The 18,158-nt window shown below is 39.9% G+C and overlaps 1 protein-coding gene across 1 annotated transcript in view; it reads right to left on the bottom strand.

The window, feature by feature from the left end:
- B3GAT2 (beta-1,3-glucuronyltransferase 2) overlaps nucleotides 1-18,158 on the bottom strand; it is an 83,352-nt gene that overhangs the window by 25,522 nt on the left and 39,672 nt on the right. Inside the window, exon 2 of the mRNA XM_025991144.2 lies at nucleotides 4,671-4,815. Within this exon, the coding sequence (XP_025846929.1) occupies nucleotides 4,671-4,815 (145 nt within the window). The remainder of the gene's footprint in view (nucleotides 1-4,670; nucleotides 4,816-18,158) is intronic.

An 18,158-nucleotide genomic window follows, 5' to 3' on the forward strand; every position in this document is an offset into this window, starting at 1 on the left:
AGGCCCGGAAACTAAGAGTCCTCTCAGACTTCTCATCCCTCTCTATAATCCACACAGGAGAAACGATTTCATCCCTTTACAATCACATCTCATTTTTAGGAGTCATGAAAACATCAGAGAAAAAGCTGAAAGTGACCCTGAGACATCACCTCATGTCCCCTTTGCTTTTATGCATGAAAGCATTAGTAAAACAGGGATGTGATAGACACTCTTCTTTATGATATGAAAGTTATCCTTTTTGAGCCTATGGTATGAGATAAAAAAAAAAATCTCTCAAGTCTTTGTGCCTAGTTCTTGGCAAGGAACTTACAAAACCTTTAGCTTTTCCTGAGGGATGGGAGTGACTTTGTTATGCTAATGAGGTGGCTGCAGAGGGTCCCCAGATAGCTGCACCATGGGGGCTTGGTTACTGGAAAAAACCAAACACACGGGGCCATGCCGGGCCATGCTGACTTCTGGGGATAGAAGCAGGAGACTGAGTTCAATTGTGTGGCCAATGATTCCATCGATCATGCCTACAAGATGAAACTAACTAAAAACTCTGAACACAGAGGATCAGTGGAGCTTCCCAGGCTGTGAACACATTAATGTGCTGGGAGGGTGACATATCCCGATTCTCGATTCTCGGAGAAACGGCACAGAAGCTCTTTGTTCTCTACCAGACCTCACCCCAGGTGTCTCTTTGTGTGGTTGGTCCTAATTTGTATTTTCTGTAATAGGACTGTCAGAAGTAGAGCATTATCCTGACTTTTGTGAGTCTTTCTACTAAACTATCAAACCTGAGAGAAAAACAACAAATTGATAGCTAGTCAGGAGTGTAGTTGGCCTGCGGACCCCCCCTAAGTGTTGCTGGTTAAGCAAGGGTGGTTATGCGGGGACGGTACCCTCCAGCCCGTGGGGTCTCAGCTAACTCTGGGTGGCTATCGGCAGAGTTGAACAACAGTGCACCCAGCTGGGGTTTTACTGGAAGAGTCCCTACTGTACGCCAGGCACTCAACTGGGAACTCAGCTGCATATACTATCATCAAGGGAGCCCAGTGCCCTGCCTGCCACCTCTCAGAGTTAAGAATAAAGTGCACACACATGTTGAGAATTCAAAATAAATATCGCAGCCTTTCGTTCTGAATTTGAACAAGTCTACACCTCCTGGCAAGGCTCAAGATTGCTTTAAACTCAGTTCTTTCAAGAAATGGTTCTTATTGACATCTCCCTGGAAGTGGCCAAAGTGAGGCTGTCACTTGAAAATAACACCCAGACTTCAAAAGAGAGCTAAAAACTCTGTGTGGAGTGCCTTGCCTGTGGCCAATAAGAACTAGCCAGTGGTCACATGCCTGCGGCAGAGGAACAGAAGCGCGAGGCTCTATTCCTACGTCTCACTGGCTTGCCAGGGCAGGGTGGCCACCAACCACCTGCAGAAGCCACCTGAATGCTGCTTCCAGGGCAAGGACTGCATCTAACACTCTCCTAAGTCATCTTGTGGGTGGTTATTTAACTTTTTTTTTTTCCAGTAGTAATTAGAAAGTTTCGTTTAACTGTCCCAAAGTGCAACAGAAATAATCTTTACTTCTGCCATTAACAGCATTGTACATACAAGATAATTCCAGAACAATGTTTCCTGAGTGCAAAAATTGCACCTGCAAAGTCCAATATGGCAAAATAAGGACAGACACAGAGTCAAACTCCCTGAATGACGTGAAACATTACAGTTCCAATGTCTGATACTCAAATAAGCTTCTAGTGATGAGCTGGCTGGGACTGGACAGACATACAGGCAGGACAGACCCTGAGGGGCTTCCAGTTAATGTGCTCACCACTCCCACAGCAGGACAGCTGAGAAAGGTGCCCTGTTGGTTAAGATGCTGTTTCTTATCAGCTTGTGGAAATCCAGAAGAGGCCCAGGCTCTCTTGCTTCCTGAGCAGCGCTTCCCTGACTGTCCAGAGGGCAGCAGGAAATTGGGCTTCTGGCTTCTCTCTCCCCCTGGAGGCTATGAGCGGACTTAACTTTAAAAAAAAAAGTAGGAAGTACCATTTGTCCACGAATGTCCATGAGGTCTTTCCATTCCCCTCTTCCCACAGAGAAAACATGAATCTTATGTGAAATGTAAACAAACGTATGAATTTTCAAGCTTTAGAATGAGAACAAACTCCCTCCAAATCAGAATCATTATCTGATCAACCAAATCACTCTCACTTAAAGGCTTCCAAAAATACTAATAATTTACTGAAAACTAATTTGCAAAGCAAGTTCCTGTGTGAAGAAAATAACAATGTGGCAGAAGTTGTTTTCTTAGAGACAAAAATTTTATTCCTATTTTGAAACAAGGATAATTAAGAAATAGGCCAATCACTTATATTTTATTATAGTTCTTATGTTTTGAAAATATACTGAAATGCTTAGTAATAGCCAAACATCAGTCATGTCATAGAGTAAAGCTTCCCAGAGAATTAAGCAGTAAAAAAGATATCAAATATCTTGTCACAGGCCAGGCTATAAAACCTGTGTCCCTTTCCTGAATTTTAGGTATATCTATTTGGATCCAAATTCTGGGGGAAATCAATGCAAATACTCAGTGGGTTTACTGGATACTTGATCATCTATATAAAAGTTCTGACAACAAAATTCAGGAAGACTTGTCTATGTTGTCCTCACCTGGAAGCTGCCTTGCAGGGTTATAGGCAGAGATCCTATGTGTAAGGAGACAGGTCTGCAGGGCTTGTGGTTAAAGCAAGGCTCTGGGAAAGGTCAGGCCCCAACACTATCAGCTGGCTGCTTTAGTGCTCACAAATCCTCACTCAGGAACCAGGGACCAGGGACAAAGACTTTGCCTGATGTTCTTGAAGTTTCCTGCTCCAAGTCATACTTCCTCTCAAAAAGAAACCAGATTTTCAAAAGACCCATTAAGGTCAGCCTTATAATATTTGAGCCCTGAACTCACATTTGATTGAGGAAAGGCCTCTACTGGGAATCCTCAGGGCCTTCCAGGTAGGGCTGACCTAGTCTCTATCTGCCTTCGGGTAAATGGTTTGGTGGAGACGCCAGCTGAGCTCTGAGGCTGCAAGAACTGAAGACCAAAGCGTAAGTAAGGCTCATGTTGAAGAGATCAGAAAACAGAGGAAAGCCCAGGATAGGGTGACCAGTGAATGGTAAGAGCGCCAAACTGTCCCTGAGGTCAGAGACCATGACACACATTTCCATAAAACTGGCATGTTTCTTAAATGTTTTTTTGTTTGTTTGTTTGTTTCTTAAATGTTGAGTACAAATATCTGAGTTTTCTCCTTCCCTGATGCTGTGGAACAGATCTACCACAGTGCTGTGCACAAGAGCTTCCCCCAACTCTTACTCCTAGCATCCTTCATAACCTTGCTCCCTCAAATTTATAGGATTGTCAGAATAAAAGTGATGAATCCAGTTCAGAATGCAGCCTTCATCCCATCAGAATTCTGAGTGTCAAAATTTTGATGGCAGTTGGGAAATACGCACAAAAGATTGGCCAAGCACAGAATGACAGACAGAGCTGTGTCCCAGAGTTGAAGACAGATTAATTTTGAAGCTTTTCTGCCTCCATCTTCTAGGTTATAAATGTCAGTGATTTGTCTTGCCTCTAAGCTTCATGTTTTAAACTGTACCCTTCCATGGTTACCACAGGCATTGTTTTATATAACCTACAGGAAATGAGTCACTTTATTTTTTTTTTTTAAGATTTTATTTATTTATTCATGAGAGACACAGAAAGGCAGAGACACAGGCAGAGGGAGAAGCAGGCTCCATGCAGGGAGCCCGTTGTGGGACTCGATCCCAGTCTCCAGGGTCATGCCCTGGGCTGAAGGCAGATGCTCAACCACAGAGCCACCCAGGCATCCCACGTGTCACTTTATGATAATGTAGCATTTTAGGATTTGTGGACGACTGCAGGCCTTACTCAATTCAATGGGTTGGCCAGAGAATAAAAACTTATTTGGGGAGGGCAGGGGCAGAGAAAGAGAATCTTAAGCAGGTTCCACACTCAGCATGGAGCCTGACCTGAGGCTCGATCTAACAACCCTGAGATCATGACCTCAGCCAAAATCAAGAGTCAGACTCTTAATCGACTGAGCCACCCAGGTGCTCCAGGGAATACAAACTTTAAGACAGTTATTCTCAGTTGTTAAATGTTTGAAAAACTAGAAATCTGATTTTATGTTTCAGCTATTAAATGTCTCAGTAAGCACCAAATTTATCAATAAGCATTAAAATGATCAGCTTGTCAATTTCACATCATTACTAGATTTATCAATAAGCATGTGATGAAACCGAAACCAAATGGACTCTAGAGAGAGGCACCAAAAGGTGCAAGCAGCAGCCCCTGTGAGGCAGGTCTAGCTCTCACCACTGACCCAGCAGTCAACCCAGCCCCTGGCACATACGGGCTTGAAGGGATGGCTGCATGGACAGCTGACAAAAATGGAAGAGGATGAGCATTTTCTAATCACCCACAGAGTCCATTTCTACTTGAATTAATCAAAAGGCCTGTTTTGAAGGTTTACTTAGGTAGTTTATCAGCTGAATAGGATACGATGTAGGTTTGTAACCCAAGTGGCCTTTCAAAGCCTCCTTCCTCATGCTGCCGTCATAAGCAGGACTGCTGGAAGAACGATCGGGGAGGAGCGAGGGTCACCGTCCCACCGCTCACCTGCCATGTCGATGGCAAAGGGCCTGTCTGCTCTCCAGCCAGTGTACCAGCCCACGACCTTGCCGTTCTCCACCAGCGGACGTTCATAGCGCCGCCCGCCGACCAGGCCCACCGGCCAGACGGAGACTTTGCGGGTAGTTCGCATCTAGAAGAGGGGAAAAGAGACGTGGTTTAAGTTTCCTTAGGGAACACAGCTTGAAGGGAGGCCCGAAATGTGAACCACTTAGGAGAAATGCGGTGGGGTGGGCGGTAGATTCTCAAAAGCTGAAGGTTCCGGACAGAACCCTGTCCTGGCGACTGTGCCCAACTCTCGGCTGCGCGGTGCCATCCGCCACCCTCTGCCACGAGTCAGCTGGTGGCTCAAGGCTTACGAGAAATAAAGTGGGCGTCAATATCTGAACATCACTGCGGTGAAGCTAAGCCGTGACCCTCAAAAATATTTTCTACCCGTTTCAAAGTGGAATCTTAATATTTTGCACCTTCAGAACTGAGAGTGTTGACTTCCCTTTAGGAAACTTTATTGCTCAGTAACAGCAAAAATTTCACTCAGAGAAGCCACAGGAGTTGCCTTTCTATGAATTTTTTATTTGTACAGACACAGAAATATCGGCTGGGGGTGTTAATAAAGGCATCCAGGGACAGAACAGGTTATCAGGCATTCTCCAGAGTGACAAAAAGAAAAACCTACCTTACATTCTGCCTTTCAAGGGAAATTGGGCCCAAACAAGAGGAGAGGACACGTCATGCAGGCAGCTGGGGAAGCTGGCCCTCTTCCAGCACACAGCGTAGTATCTGGGGACTTCTGGTTAAAGACAGCCCTCAAATGAAAGTTACTTGCTGGATTTAAGGGGAAAGACATGTTCATGACAAAGCTTCCTGATACTGGGCAGCATTCTGGGGAGACACTACCATCACCACCACCTTCTAAGATACGTGTCAAACAGGGCCATAGGCAGCCCACATGACACCTTGTGCAAACTAGAAGCTTCCCTTTTCCTGGCACACACCTATGCAGGAGCCTGTGGCTTGGCCATTAAAGCACAGGCTGATTTCAACTCCACTCGCCCTCTCAGCTGGGGGTGTCCTTGGGCGTAACCTATATAGCTGCATTTGATGGGCCTGTTGTAATGACAATTTCAACACCAAAGGTTTTTTTTTTCCCCCTCAACACCAAGCTTTGTCTTTTATCTGCTATAGAACAGGGTCGTGATCAGTTAACCAATGGTTAAAATAATGATTATCAATCGGGTTTTTTTATGAAAGAAAAATTATATACTTGGGAAATATTTTCAAATGTAATTCACATGAAAAGTCTTATTAATAAAGAGTAAAAATAACTAGAAGCTTCCATTTGCCGGGCATTCCAATTTCACTTATTAATTTCCCACCTGGCTCCAGAAAGAAGATTAAAGGGCATGAAACATTTCAGGTAATAAAGATCTCACCGTATTAGTCTTCCACAAATTTGGAATTATTTTTATAATCTATTACTTTCTCAGTAAATTAATCTCCATTACCTTGTGCTCATACTAACTTATATGATGATTTTTAAAAATTCTTACTGAGGCATAACTAATTGGAGGAAAGAGTTAATAGTTCTGAGACTACTGTCTAAGAAACTTGCTTAGTAGACTAGCCCTTGGCTGGCATCTGGGAACCTGGCTTTTGAAACAGTCTCTATACTGATAAAGTTGTTTTGCCTCCCTGGGGGCACTGAACACCAGTTTTCCTTTTGGGAATCCGAAATATTAGAGGGCAGGAGGTGTCTATGTGATCAGCCCCCATAAAACATTCTGAATGCTCAATGTTACATGGGCTTCCCAGGGCATAAATATTGCACATCTGTAGTTACAGTTTTGCTGTCAGAGAGAAGATGTGCTTGTGTGATCCCTCAGGGGAGGGGAAAAAACATAGAAAATCTGCACATGGATTCTTCAGACCCTTCTTCCTGGTGTCTTTTTCCCCTCACTGGTCTGGCTATGTATCCTTTCTGTGTTACTATAATAAATCTAAGCCACAAGTACGACTATATGCTGGGTGCTAAGTGTCCTAGTAAATCACAAAATGTGTGGCTGATCTTAGGGGAGCCCTGAAAGAATAAAATGTAACTTTTAAAGTGTAAAATTTGATACATTTTGATACATGCACATAGCCATGAAACCATCACCACAATGATGAACAGATTCATCATCCCCCAAAGTTCCCTTGTGCTCATTTTTAAATCCCTCTCTCCCATCACTCTCCCCTCCACATCCCCAATCCCCCTATCTTCTCATCCTCTATACCACGGAACTCCCGGTCTATGCATAAGTTTGCATTTCGTAGAATTGTATACAAATGGAATCATACAGTGTATACACGTATTTTCATTTGGCTTTTACTCTGTACAACCATAAAGATTCATCCATGCTATAATGTTGTGTTATCAATAGTTAATTCCTTCAAATTACCAAAGAATATTTTTTTGAATGGATGTGCCACAGATTGTTCTTGTTTTTATCTATTTGCCTGTTGACAGACATTTGGGCTGTTGCAAACTTCTGGCTATTATAGATGAAGCTGCTGTGAACATCTGTGTACATATGAACTTCACTTTTTTTGGGGATAGATATCTAATGGAATAGCTGGATCACATGGTATGTATACATTTAACTTTTAAAGAAACTGCTAAATTATTTTTCAAAGTGGTTGCACCATTTAACATTCTCACTAGCAGTGTCTGAGAGTCCCAGTTACTCCACATCCTCATCAACATGTGGTGTGGTCAGTGTTTAATTTTAGCCATTCTAATAGACATTAGGAGTTTCTTGTGCTTTTAATTTGCATTTTTCTAGTGACTAATGATGTTGATGTTGACTAGATAGTCAAAGATTAGAAAAGATAGAAAAGATTTCAGGTGCTTATTTGCCATCCATAATCTCTCCTTCATTGAAATATTGTTCAAATTTTTGCCTATTTTAAACATTTTTTTTAATCTTTATTTATTTATGATAGTCACAGAGAGAGAGAAAGAGGCAGAGACATAGGCAGAGGGAGAAGCAGGCTCCATGCACCGGGAGCCCGATGTGGGATTCGATCCCGGGTCTCCAGGATCGCGCCCTGGGCCAAAGGCAGGCGCCAAACCGCTGCGCCACCCAGGGATCCCAAATTTTTGCCTATTTTAAAAACTATTTTCTTACTATTGAGTTTTGAGTTATTTATATATTCTGCATACAAACTCCTCAGATGATTTATGATTTGTAAGTTTTTATGATTTAATATCTATAATAAATGTTTTATATTTATGACTTATATTTTATCCCATTCTGTGGCTTATAATGTTCATTCTCATAATAATGTATTTTGAAAAATAGAACTTTTAATGTTGATAAAGTCCATCCAATTCATCAATTTGTTCTTTCATGGATCATGCTCTTGATGTTGTATCTAAAATCTCTGCCTAACTCAGGGGCATCTGGGTGGCTCAGCTGGTTAAGTGACTGTCTTGCTTTCAGCTTAGGTCATGATCTCAGGGTCTTGGGATTGAGGCTCCCCACCCCTACCCCTGGCAGGCTCTGCACTCAGCATGGAATCTGCTGGAGGTTTATCTCCCTTTCCCTCTGCTCCTCTCCTTCTTGTGCACATGCTCTAAAATAAATAAATCTCAAAAAATAAAAAGAAAATCTTTGCCTAACTCAAAGTCATGAGTTTTCTCCTCTACAAGTATTACAGTGGTAGGTTTTACATTCAGGTTATGGTCTATTTTGATTTATGAGTATGGTATGAGAGACTAACTGTGCCACCCAAGCACCCCTGAAGTTATTTTCTTTATCCTTCCTGCATTTGGATATCCAATTGTTCCAGCCACAATATGTCAATGGACAGTTCAGAACAACTGAACTGTCTTTGCCGCTTTGTCAAAAATCAGGTGCCATGTATGGGGGGATTTATTTATGGATATTCTCCTCTAACCTGCTGGTCTAGTTGGTGATCTTAGTGCTAACACCCTGTCCTGATTTACTGTAGCTTTGTAACAACTCTGGTCGTCACACAGCATTTGTTCTTCTTCATCGAAGTTGTTTTAACTGTTTTAACTCCTTTTTTTCTTTCCATATGAGCTTCAGAGACACTTTTTCCATTAGGGCAAATTTTGACTGGGATTGCATTAAATCTATATGTCAATTTGGTGAGAACTGATACTTAACAAAATCAAGTCTTCAAACCCACAAACATGATTCATATTTTTAATTTTCCTCAGCAATGTTTCTGCAATTTAATTCTCGAATCAATATTAACATTTAATGTTTTGTGTCCTAGGTCTTCTCCATTGGTGAGGGGAAAAAAAAACCCAGAAAATTTACTAAAATTTCCACAGAAATAGAGCCCTCTCCCCAACTCACACCATCTTCAAACTCCTGTTCCCTCCCATGCTGCAGAAAATGTAAGCATTTCTATTTTTTTTTGTCTTATGTATCAAACATGCCAAACCTATGAAGAAACTAAAATCTAATACATGTGGTTTTCTTAAATTGACACATGGCCTTATATCTAACTATAAGGCACTAAAAATAGTACTGTTCTTGATATTTTCATAAAATGTCTATGATTTTTCAGCTTCTAAATTGCTTTTGCCCAGAGCACTAACTTTCTAAATCTGCTAAACACCGGTCAACAAAACCCACCTCAGCCTTGTGTGTCCTCTTGAAAATGCCTAGGTTGTGCCCTGCATACACATCAGGGGCCAGAAAATTCTTGATAAACACCAGGTAGTAAGTGAAACGTGGACCACGTGTAATAAGCAGTGTGTGCCTGTGCAGCACAAGGGATAAGCTCACAATCAAGAGAAGTGGACAGACCATAAACAAACAGAAGTTAAAAATGCTTTTGAAATAGGAATGGAGAAATCATCAAGGAGAATAATAAACCACAACTGTGAGACCACGAGAATAAGGGAATTAAACATAGCTGAGCACGTCTTGTGGCAGCCTTTTCACTTAAGCTGAGCCATGAAAGACATGTAGGATTTGGCCCACAGACTTCAGAATAGCCTCAGGTTCTAGGTAATGAGATGAATCAAGAAGCAAAACTTCACATTTCTGTGCCAGTTTCTTGCTAGAAAATGCAGGTTTTGCTGAACACATTCCAAATTTCTAAGAACAGCTCAGAGCTAACACTTAACTTGCATTTTGTTTTTACCCCCAGAGAACTGGGTGTTAAAAGATGAAGGAAGGAGTAATTATTTGAATGCAGGTGAGATGGCAGGATTATGTTTCCAAGTGTGCTAAATTAAAAAAAAAAAAAAAGTGTGTCATTTAAATAGTTTAATACTTTGGAAAGATCTAGATGCCCCTGCCATGTGCGCACGGCTCTGAGTCAATGTGGAATGCTTCATCAGAGTTAGACACACAGCCCCTCGGTACACCACCACTATACTACATAGAATGTGTCAGACATTTCAAAGGAAAATAGCACAGCTATTTACAGAACTTCTTCATTTCACCCCTGGGAGCTATCCTTTGTTCTGTGTCCTTTTCACTCAATCTATGCTCTTTAAGGATTCCTTGGCAGCCACCTTCTTTTCTGAGAAAGGGCGGGGGAGGGGGAACAAAACAATGACTGCTACTATTAAAAGTAAAAGCACTTTCATATAACTAAAATACTCTCAGTATTTAAAAGTTTTGTCACATTCTTAACACAAAATAGTAGTTACATAACAGGCACAACTTCAAGTGCCTGGTGTGAGCTCCAATCTAAAACAGAGCACTAAAGCACTACATATTAAGATAAAGATGAAGCAATTCACATATTTATAACAGTTACAATATTACAATATTACAAATAGATCCCCAAAGCATTCTCTTCCTATCTATTCAATGCCAAAGTCATAATCTGTCATTTATTCCTTCCACCATGACCCCAATTAAATGGACAAGACTTGGAGAACAATGTTAACCAGGCAAAATCGTGGGCAGAGTAATTTCCATAAACCCAATGGCTACAAAGGACACAAAAGAAACATCTGGTCTATCTCCACACTCATCCTAAATGCCATTTAAACTATCCTAAGGCAGGGGTGCGTAGGTGGCTCAGTTGGTTAAGCATCTGACTCCTGGTCTCAGCTCAGATCTTGAACTCAGGGCTCTCCATCGCTGTGGAGCCTATTTAAAAAAACAAACAAATAAACTATCTCAAGGCAGGTGGTGGTTATCTGCATCTCCTCCAGGAAAGGAGGAAGATAACTACTTCCCACACTGGAGGCTGGTGACCCTTACCAACAATCAGCCCCTGGTTTCTTTTAGCCAACTATTGTTTTCCCGCAGCAGCTTTAAGCTGCATCCTTTTGGTCCCTCCTTGGGGGATAACTAACAGCCAGCTCCAGGGACTGGAATACTTCAGAAGATCACATGTAGGTGATCATCAGAATGCCCTTAGAGTAAAACAGAAAAAGTTTAACAAATGCCTTTGGCTTCCTTTAAGATATACCACTAAGGTGAAATCTTGCCTTATTTTTTTCCAAAGGGAACTGAATAAAGTTCTTGATCTCCTGAATGTAAAACGCTATAGGCAACCTCAAGGAGAATTACAATAAAGAATGGCACTCTGTATCTTGCTTTTTTAACTAACAGTTTCAGCGGGAAAGAAAAACACCCTAAATCCAGTAAACTGAAGACACAAAGGAAAGAGCCGGACAAATATAAGGAAGGAATACAGAAATGATGACCTGGAGCCAAGGGTCCTTTTCCAATTTCAATAAACATCTGATATTTTCCAAACACAGAAACTATATTACATAATCCAACATACCCATAAAATTCTTTGGGAACAAGTTTGAAAATTAAAGTCCTATCTATCTGTGCTTTCTTTCTTGCAATCTGCCCTCTGATGATTTTAGCATCCATTTCCTTCAACTAATTGGTACTTGGCTCAATGCTATTCATTCCAGTGGTCTTCACATATCTTTATATTGCCTTGAATCTTTTTTTGCCTATTTCCACAGCATGAACTTTTGAGGTGTATAAAGTAGCTAAGAATTCTGGAAAGCAGGAATGTTCCTAATGTTATATTCTAAACCCATCTCCTATGTCATTGGGTAGAAGATCACGTCTAAGACTTCTTCCATACATGCTGTATTTTTTCACTAAACACCTATCACATAATATGTATCTGGTGCTGGGGTAGGCCCTAAGCAAGGCTGACAAGGCCCTTGCCTACCAAGCCAACATTCCAAGAAAGAAAAAGCAGTAACACATCAAATTGCAAAATTACTTAATTTCTATGCTAATAAGGGCTGTAAAGACAATGCTACAGGAACATGTTGCAGAGGATCTGACATGATATGTGATCTGCTGAGGTTTCCTTGAGGACATCAGCCTGAGCTAAGCCTAAAGCCTGAAGCATCAACCAGTGTGGACAGGAAAACCAAAAATATTCCAGGAAGAAAAGAATTTGGGTGTCCTGACAGGAACATTTCCCTGCATTCCTTAATAATAATAATAATAATAATAATAATAATAATAATAATAAATAGTAATGATAATAAAGATCTATTGTGGACAATGGATGCTAGGAGTCAAATTTCTCGCTGTTGGAGTAAGAATTTACAGATAAGAAGAGAAGGCTAGAATGATCCATGTGGTTATGGATTAGAGCTGGAGACATCAATATGAATTCGTACTTAGCTGAACACTGACATGGTTGTACAGATACATGTGTGTACATGGGTTAGTACCACCACACATATATTTCCTTGCTCTATCAGTGACAGGGCCCAGAAACAATGGCACTCCAGTGGCAACGAGCCCACTTAGTGCCCAGATCTTGGTTTCTAATATCATACTTTAATAGAAGGAACTGGAGCCACTTGCAGAAAGAAGTACCTGATTCTAGGTCTGGGGCAGAAAATATACAAGACCTATCCCAAGGTATCTTTAGAGCCAGAAAGTAAGGAACTGCTCAAAAATGAAAACAAATAAAAGCTGCACATTGAAGGGGGGGTGTAAAAGACACACAGGAGTCAGCTGAAAATTCCAATTGGCCACAGCTGGTCAAATTGTGAGCAATGAATTAAAGAGTATTAGATTACATCCTAAAGTGTAAAGTAAATACTAACTACTAATATAACCTGATACATATAAACGATTAAATAAGTAAATGGACAATAGACAAATCTCCCATTAAGAGGTATTTTTGAAAAATTTACGTAGATAATCCCCCAACAAGGAGGTGGAACGGATTCCTTAGGTATGAGCTGAACACAGTAACTTCCTTCCAAAAGAACAGCCTGGAAGGAAGTTTGGAGGGGGGGGATGTGCTATACAGTAAAGATATCTGATGAGACTACCTCAGCTGAATGAACAAAGTTAACATCAACCCTGATAAATCATGTCGACAGTACATATTCTTCTTATGATGTACTGAGGAAGACGACCTCTGTGGTCTTTCCTAACACCATTCTCCAATAAAAGGGACTGGGGGCTCCTTGGAGAAATGGCAGATTCTAGGAGTGGGGCAGACTACACGAGGTGAGCTTGAAGCATCTTATAGTACCAGAAAGTAAGGAAGTGTTAAAAAACAAAAACCTCAAGCAATCCTACATTGATGGAGGTATGTCAAAAGAATACAGCCAGCTGAAAGAGCTCCCAATGACCAGAACCAGAACAACTTGAGTTATAAAATAATGTTGATTCTTGGTACCCTTAACAGGATGTTATGAACTTAGCACTTTACCACTGTGATCTTCTTCCTGAAAACCTATAACCTCACAATCTACTCATGAGAAAAAACCCATCAAATTCCAATAGAGAGGCATCCTATAATACATCTAACCAGTGCTCAAAACCATCAAGGTCATCAATAACAAGGAAAATCTGAGAAACTGTCACAGCCAAGAAGAACTTCAAAAGACATGATAACTAGATGTAATGTGGTATCTACGATGGGATCCTGAAAAAGAAAGGCCATCATGTACAGATCAAGAACATGTGTATAAAGAATATACTTAATACTGGTTCATTAACTTTAATACATGCATTATACTAATGTAAAATGTTAATAAAAGAGGAAACTGGGTATGGAGTATAGGGGAACTTTCTAGTATCTCCTCAGTTTTTCCATAAATCAAAAACTTTTCTCTTTTTTGGAGAGAGGCAAGATGGAAGAGTAAGAGATGGGGGAAGATCCTGAGCTCACCACCTCCCAGGAACAAACCAAGGCAACTACATATAGTGCAACTCACTCTGAAAATGACCTGAAGACTAGGAGAACAGACCTTCCACAGCTAAAGTCATAAGGAGAAGGCCACATTGAATAGGGTAGGAGAGGCAGACATGCAGCTAGAAAGAAGCCAAACCTCCAGTGCGATTACACATAAGGAGGGACATCATAAACATGAAGTAGCAAAGAGATCAAGATGCACACCAGGAATGCCCAGCCCTGAGGATCTGCACTGGGAAGATAAGTCACCATAATGTCTGGCTTTAAAAAAATCAGCAGGACTGAACTCCAGGAGAGCCAGAGGGGCTATAGGAAACCAACTCTGCTTTAATGAGCCAGCACACTGTATCATTCTGCATGAGACCCTGCACAGAAGTAGCAGTTTGAAAAGTACCTGGGTTACATATGAAGATTTACTAATTTTTAGTACCTATGCCACAGAGCCAGGGCTCTGTAGGAACTTTCTCCAGGGACTGAAGTGCTGGTGGGCACCAGTTTTTTTGGTCTCCTTTAGCCCACATAACCAAGTTCCCCTGTCCTGGCACTCCCCTCTTCAGAACTCCTCCCCAATCTTCCTACCCAGGCAGGTACCCCTCAAAATGAATCCCACCCCACCACACCCAGCAAGCACCCCCACACCCCTTTGGTGTGTCCCCAAAGGAACTACTTCCCAGAATGGGGAGTAGCTAACCCCAAGCAACAGCACTCTCAATATCTGCAGCTGGGGCTCTCAGCTAGCTGTGCCACAGGAAAGCTATGGCCACCAGTGCACCCACAGCAGTTGTGGCTGATCACTGCAGAGAGCAAGGCTGAGGACAGCAGCTTCCACCAATGCACATGCAGAAGCTGCAACAGGGCTTCTCAGCACACATGTAGGGGACAAGCAGTACCCACCAGTGCACCAGTGCAACACTCACGGCTCAGCCACAATAGTGGGGTACAAGCAGCCCACTGGAGGAGATACCACTGGGGCATCTGGTTCTGGTGACTGGGGGAATTGAAGTATGAGGCACCGTATTTTCGAGAACAGGAATGTAGCTAACTTACCTAACACACAAACACACAGAGAAAAATCCAACAAAATGAAGAGACAGAGAACTAGGCTCTAAACTAAAGATGAAGACAAATCACAGAAAAAGAGCTAAACTAAATGAAGAAAAGCAATGTACTTGATAAAAGAGTTCAAAGTAATAGTCGTAAAAATACTGGACTGGAAGGGAAATGGATGAAATCAACGAAAACTTTAAAAAAGAAAAAAATGTTTTAAAAGTCAGAGCTAAAGAACACATATCTAAAATAAAAAATACACTAGACAGAATCAACAGCAGATTAGAGAATGCAGAAAAATATATCAGCAATCTGAAAGGGCAGTGAAAAGCAAAAAAAAAAAAAAAACTGAATAGCAAAAAATTTTTTAAATGAGGACAGGTTAAGGGATCTCTGGGACAATATCAAACATAATAATATCTGTATTACATGAATGCCAGAATAAAAGCAGTAAAAAAGGAAGAAATTTATTTGAATAAATAACTGAAAACTTCCTAATCTGAGGAAGGAGACAGACATCCAGATCCAAGAAGCAGAGAGAGCCCCAAACAAGATGAACCCAAGGAGGTATACACCAAGACACATAATATCTAAAATGGCAAAAAGTAATGATAGAGACTCTAAAAAGCAGCAAGAGAAAAGCAAAAGTCCTATATAAAGGAAAGTCCAAAATGAATCCCACCCCACCACACCCAGCAAGCACCCCCACACCCCTTTGGTGTGTCCCCAAAGGAACTACTTCCCAGAATGGGGAGTAGCTAACCCCAAGCAACAGCACTCAGCCAATTTTTCAGCAGAAACTTTGCAGGTCAGAAGGGGTAGCAGGATATATTCTAAGTGCTGAAAGGAAAAAAAACAACAACCAGGACTACTTTACATCCTGTAGGATTATCATTTAGAACTGAAGGAAGAGTTTCCCAAACAAACGTTTAAAAAGTTTATCAACACTAAACTGGTCTTACAAGAAATATTAAAAGGGCTTCTGAAAATGGGAAAGAAAAGGCCATAACTAGAATTAAATTATAAAAGGAAGGAAATTGATATAGAGAACTGATGCTTACCAGAGGAGAGGTGGTTGGAAGGATGAGTTAAATAAGTGATGGGGATTAGGTAGTACACTTGTTATGATAAGCACTGAGTGATGTATGAAAGTGCTGATTCACTCTATTGTACACTTGAAATTAATAAAACTGTGTGTTAACTATAATTAAAATATTTTTTGTAAAAAGTAAGATAACTGGTAAAAGCAAAGACATAGTAAAAGTAGAAGATCAATCACTTACAAAGCTAGTATTAAGGTCAAAACACAGAAGTGCTATAATGAATTATATCTATAAAAAACTCTCAATGGATATACATACAAATAGGCATAAAATATGGCATCTCATATACAAAATGAAGAGAGGAGAATGAAAATGTAATACTTCTAAGAATGTGTTCAAACTTAAGCAATCATCAACTTAGTATACACTGCTAAATATATAGAAGTTATATATAAACCTCATGGCAACCACAAACCAAAAACTTATAATAGATTCATAAAAATAAAGATAAAATAATTCAAACATAATGTGAAAGTCATCAATCACAAGGAAGGAGAATAGGAGAAGAAAGGAAAAGAGAAGAACTACCAAAAATAAAAAAAAATTAAAAAGATAAATGAAAACAACAAAATGGCAATAAGTACATACCTATCAATAATTACTATAAATGTAAATGGCCTAAACACCCCAAAAGGGTGACTGAATTGATAACAAAACAGGACCCATCTATATGCTGCCTCTAAGGGACTCACTTCAGACCTAAATATAATACAGACTGAAAGCAAAAAAATGAGAAAAGATAATCCATGTAAATAGAAGCCAAAAAAAAGCTGAGGTAGCAATACTTAGACAAAACAGTCTTTAAAGCACAGCTATAACAAGAGGCATTACATAATGACAAAGGGATAATTCCAACAAGACACAATAATCATAAATAACCATATATCCAACACAGAAGTACATCAAAATGCAAGCTAAATATTAACATATTTAGAAGAAATTGGCAGTAATACAATAATAGCAGAAAATGTTAACACCAAACTTGTATCAATGGATAGATCATCTAGACAGAAAATCAATAAGGAAACAGTGGCTCTGAATAACACATTAGACCAGATGGACTTAACAGATATATACAGAATATTCTATCCCGAAAGGGCGGAATATACATTCTTTTTAAATGCACATGTAACATTATTCAGGAGTGATTACATGTTAGATCACAAAATAAGTCTCAATAAATTTAAGAAGACTGAAATTATATTATGCATCTTTTCCAACCACAATGGTATAATACCAGAAATCAATTACAATAAAAGAACTAGAAGAAACAAAAATGCAGCACTAAACAGCACGATACTAAACAACCAAGAGCTCAACAAAGAAATCATAGAGAAAAAAAAAATACCCAGAACAAGTGGAAATGGAAACACACTGGTTCAAAATCTTTGGAACACAGCATAAGCAGTTCTAAGAGAAAATTTACAGCAATGCAAGGCCTATCTTAAGAAAGAAACAAAATCTCAAATAAATATTCTAAACTTACAACTAAAGAAGCCAGAAAAAGAACAAAGCCCAAGTTTGGTAGAAGAAAAAAATAATAAAGATCAGAGAAGAAATAAATGAAATAGGGACTAAAAACAAAACAATAGAAAAGATCAATGAAACTAAGAGCTAGTTCTTTGAAAACAAAATTGATAAACCTTTAGACAGACTCAGGGAAAAAATACTCAAGTGAAATCAGAAATGAAAGAAAAGAAATACATTCAAATATACTAAAAAATACAAAGAATTATGAGACTACTGCAAAAAATTATATGCTAACAAATTAAACCACCTAGAAGAAATGGGTAAATTTTTAGATACACACAAACTTCCATGACAGAATCAGGAATAGAAAATTTGAACAGGCCAATTACTAGTAACCAAATTTAATCAGTAATCAAAAAATTCCCAACAAACAAAAGTCCAAGACCAGATGGCTTCACAAGTGAATGCTACCAAACATTTAAAGACAACTTAATAACCATCCTTCTCAAACTATTCCAGAAAACAGAAGAGGAAGGAATGTTTCCAAATTCATTCTATGAGATCAGCATTACCCTGGTACCGAAACCAGAAAAAGATACTACAAAAAAAGAAAATTATAGACCAGTATCTTTGATAAACATAGATGCAAAAATCAACAAAATATTAGCAAACCAAA

The sequence above is a fragment of the Vulpes vulpes genome, chromosome 1 (assembly GCF_048418805.1).
Source record: "Vulpes vulpes isolate BD-2025 chromosome 1, VulVul3, whole genome shotgun sequence".
Taxonomy (NCBI): Eukaryota; Metazoa; Chordata; class Mammalia; order Carnivora; family Canidae; genus Vulpes; species Vulpes vulpes.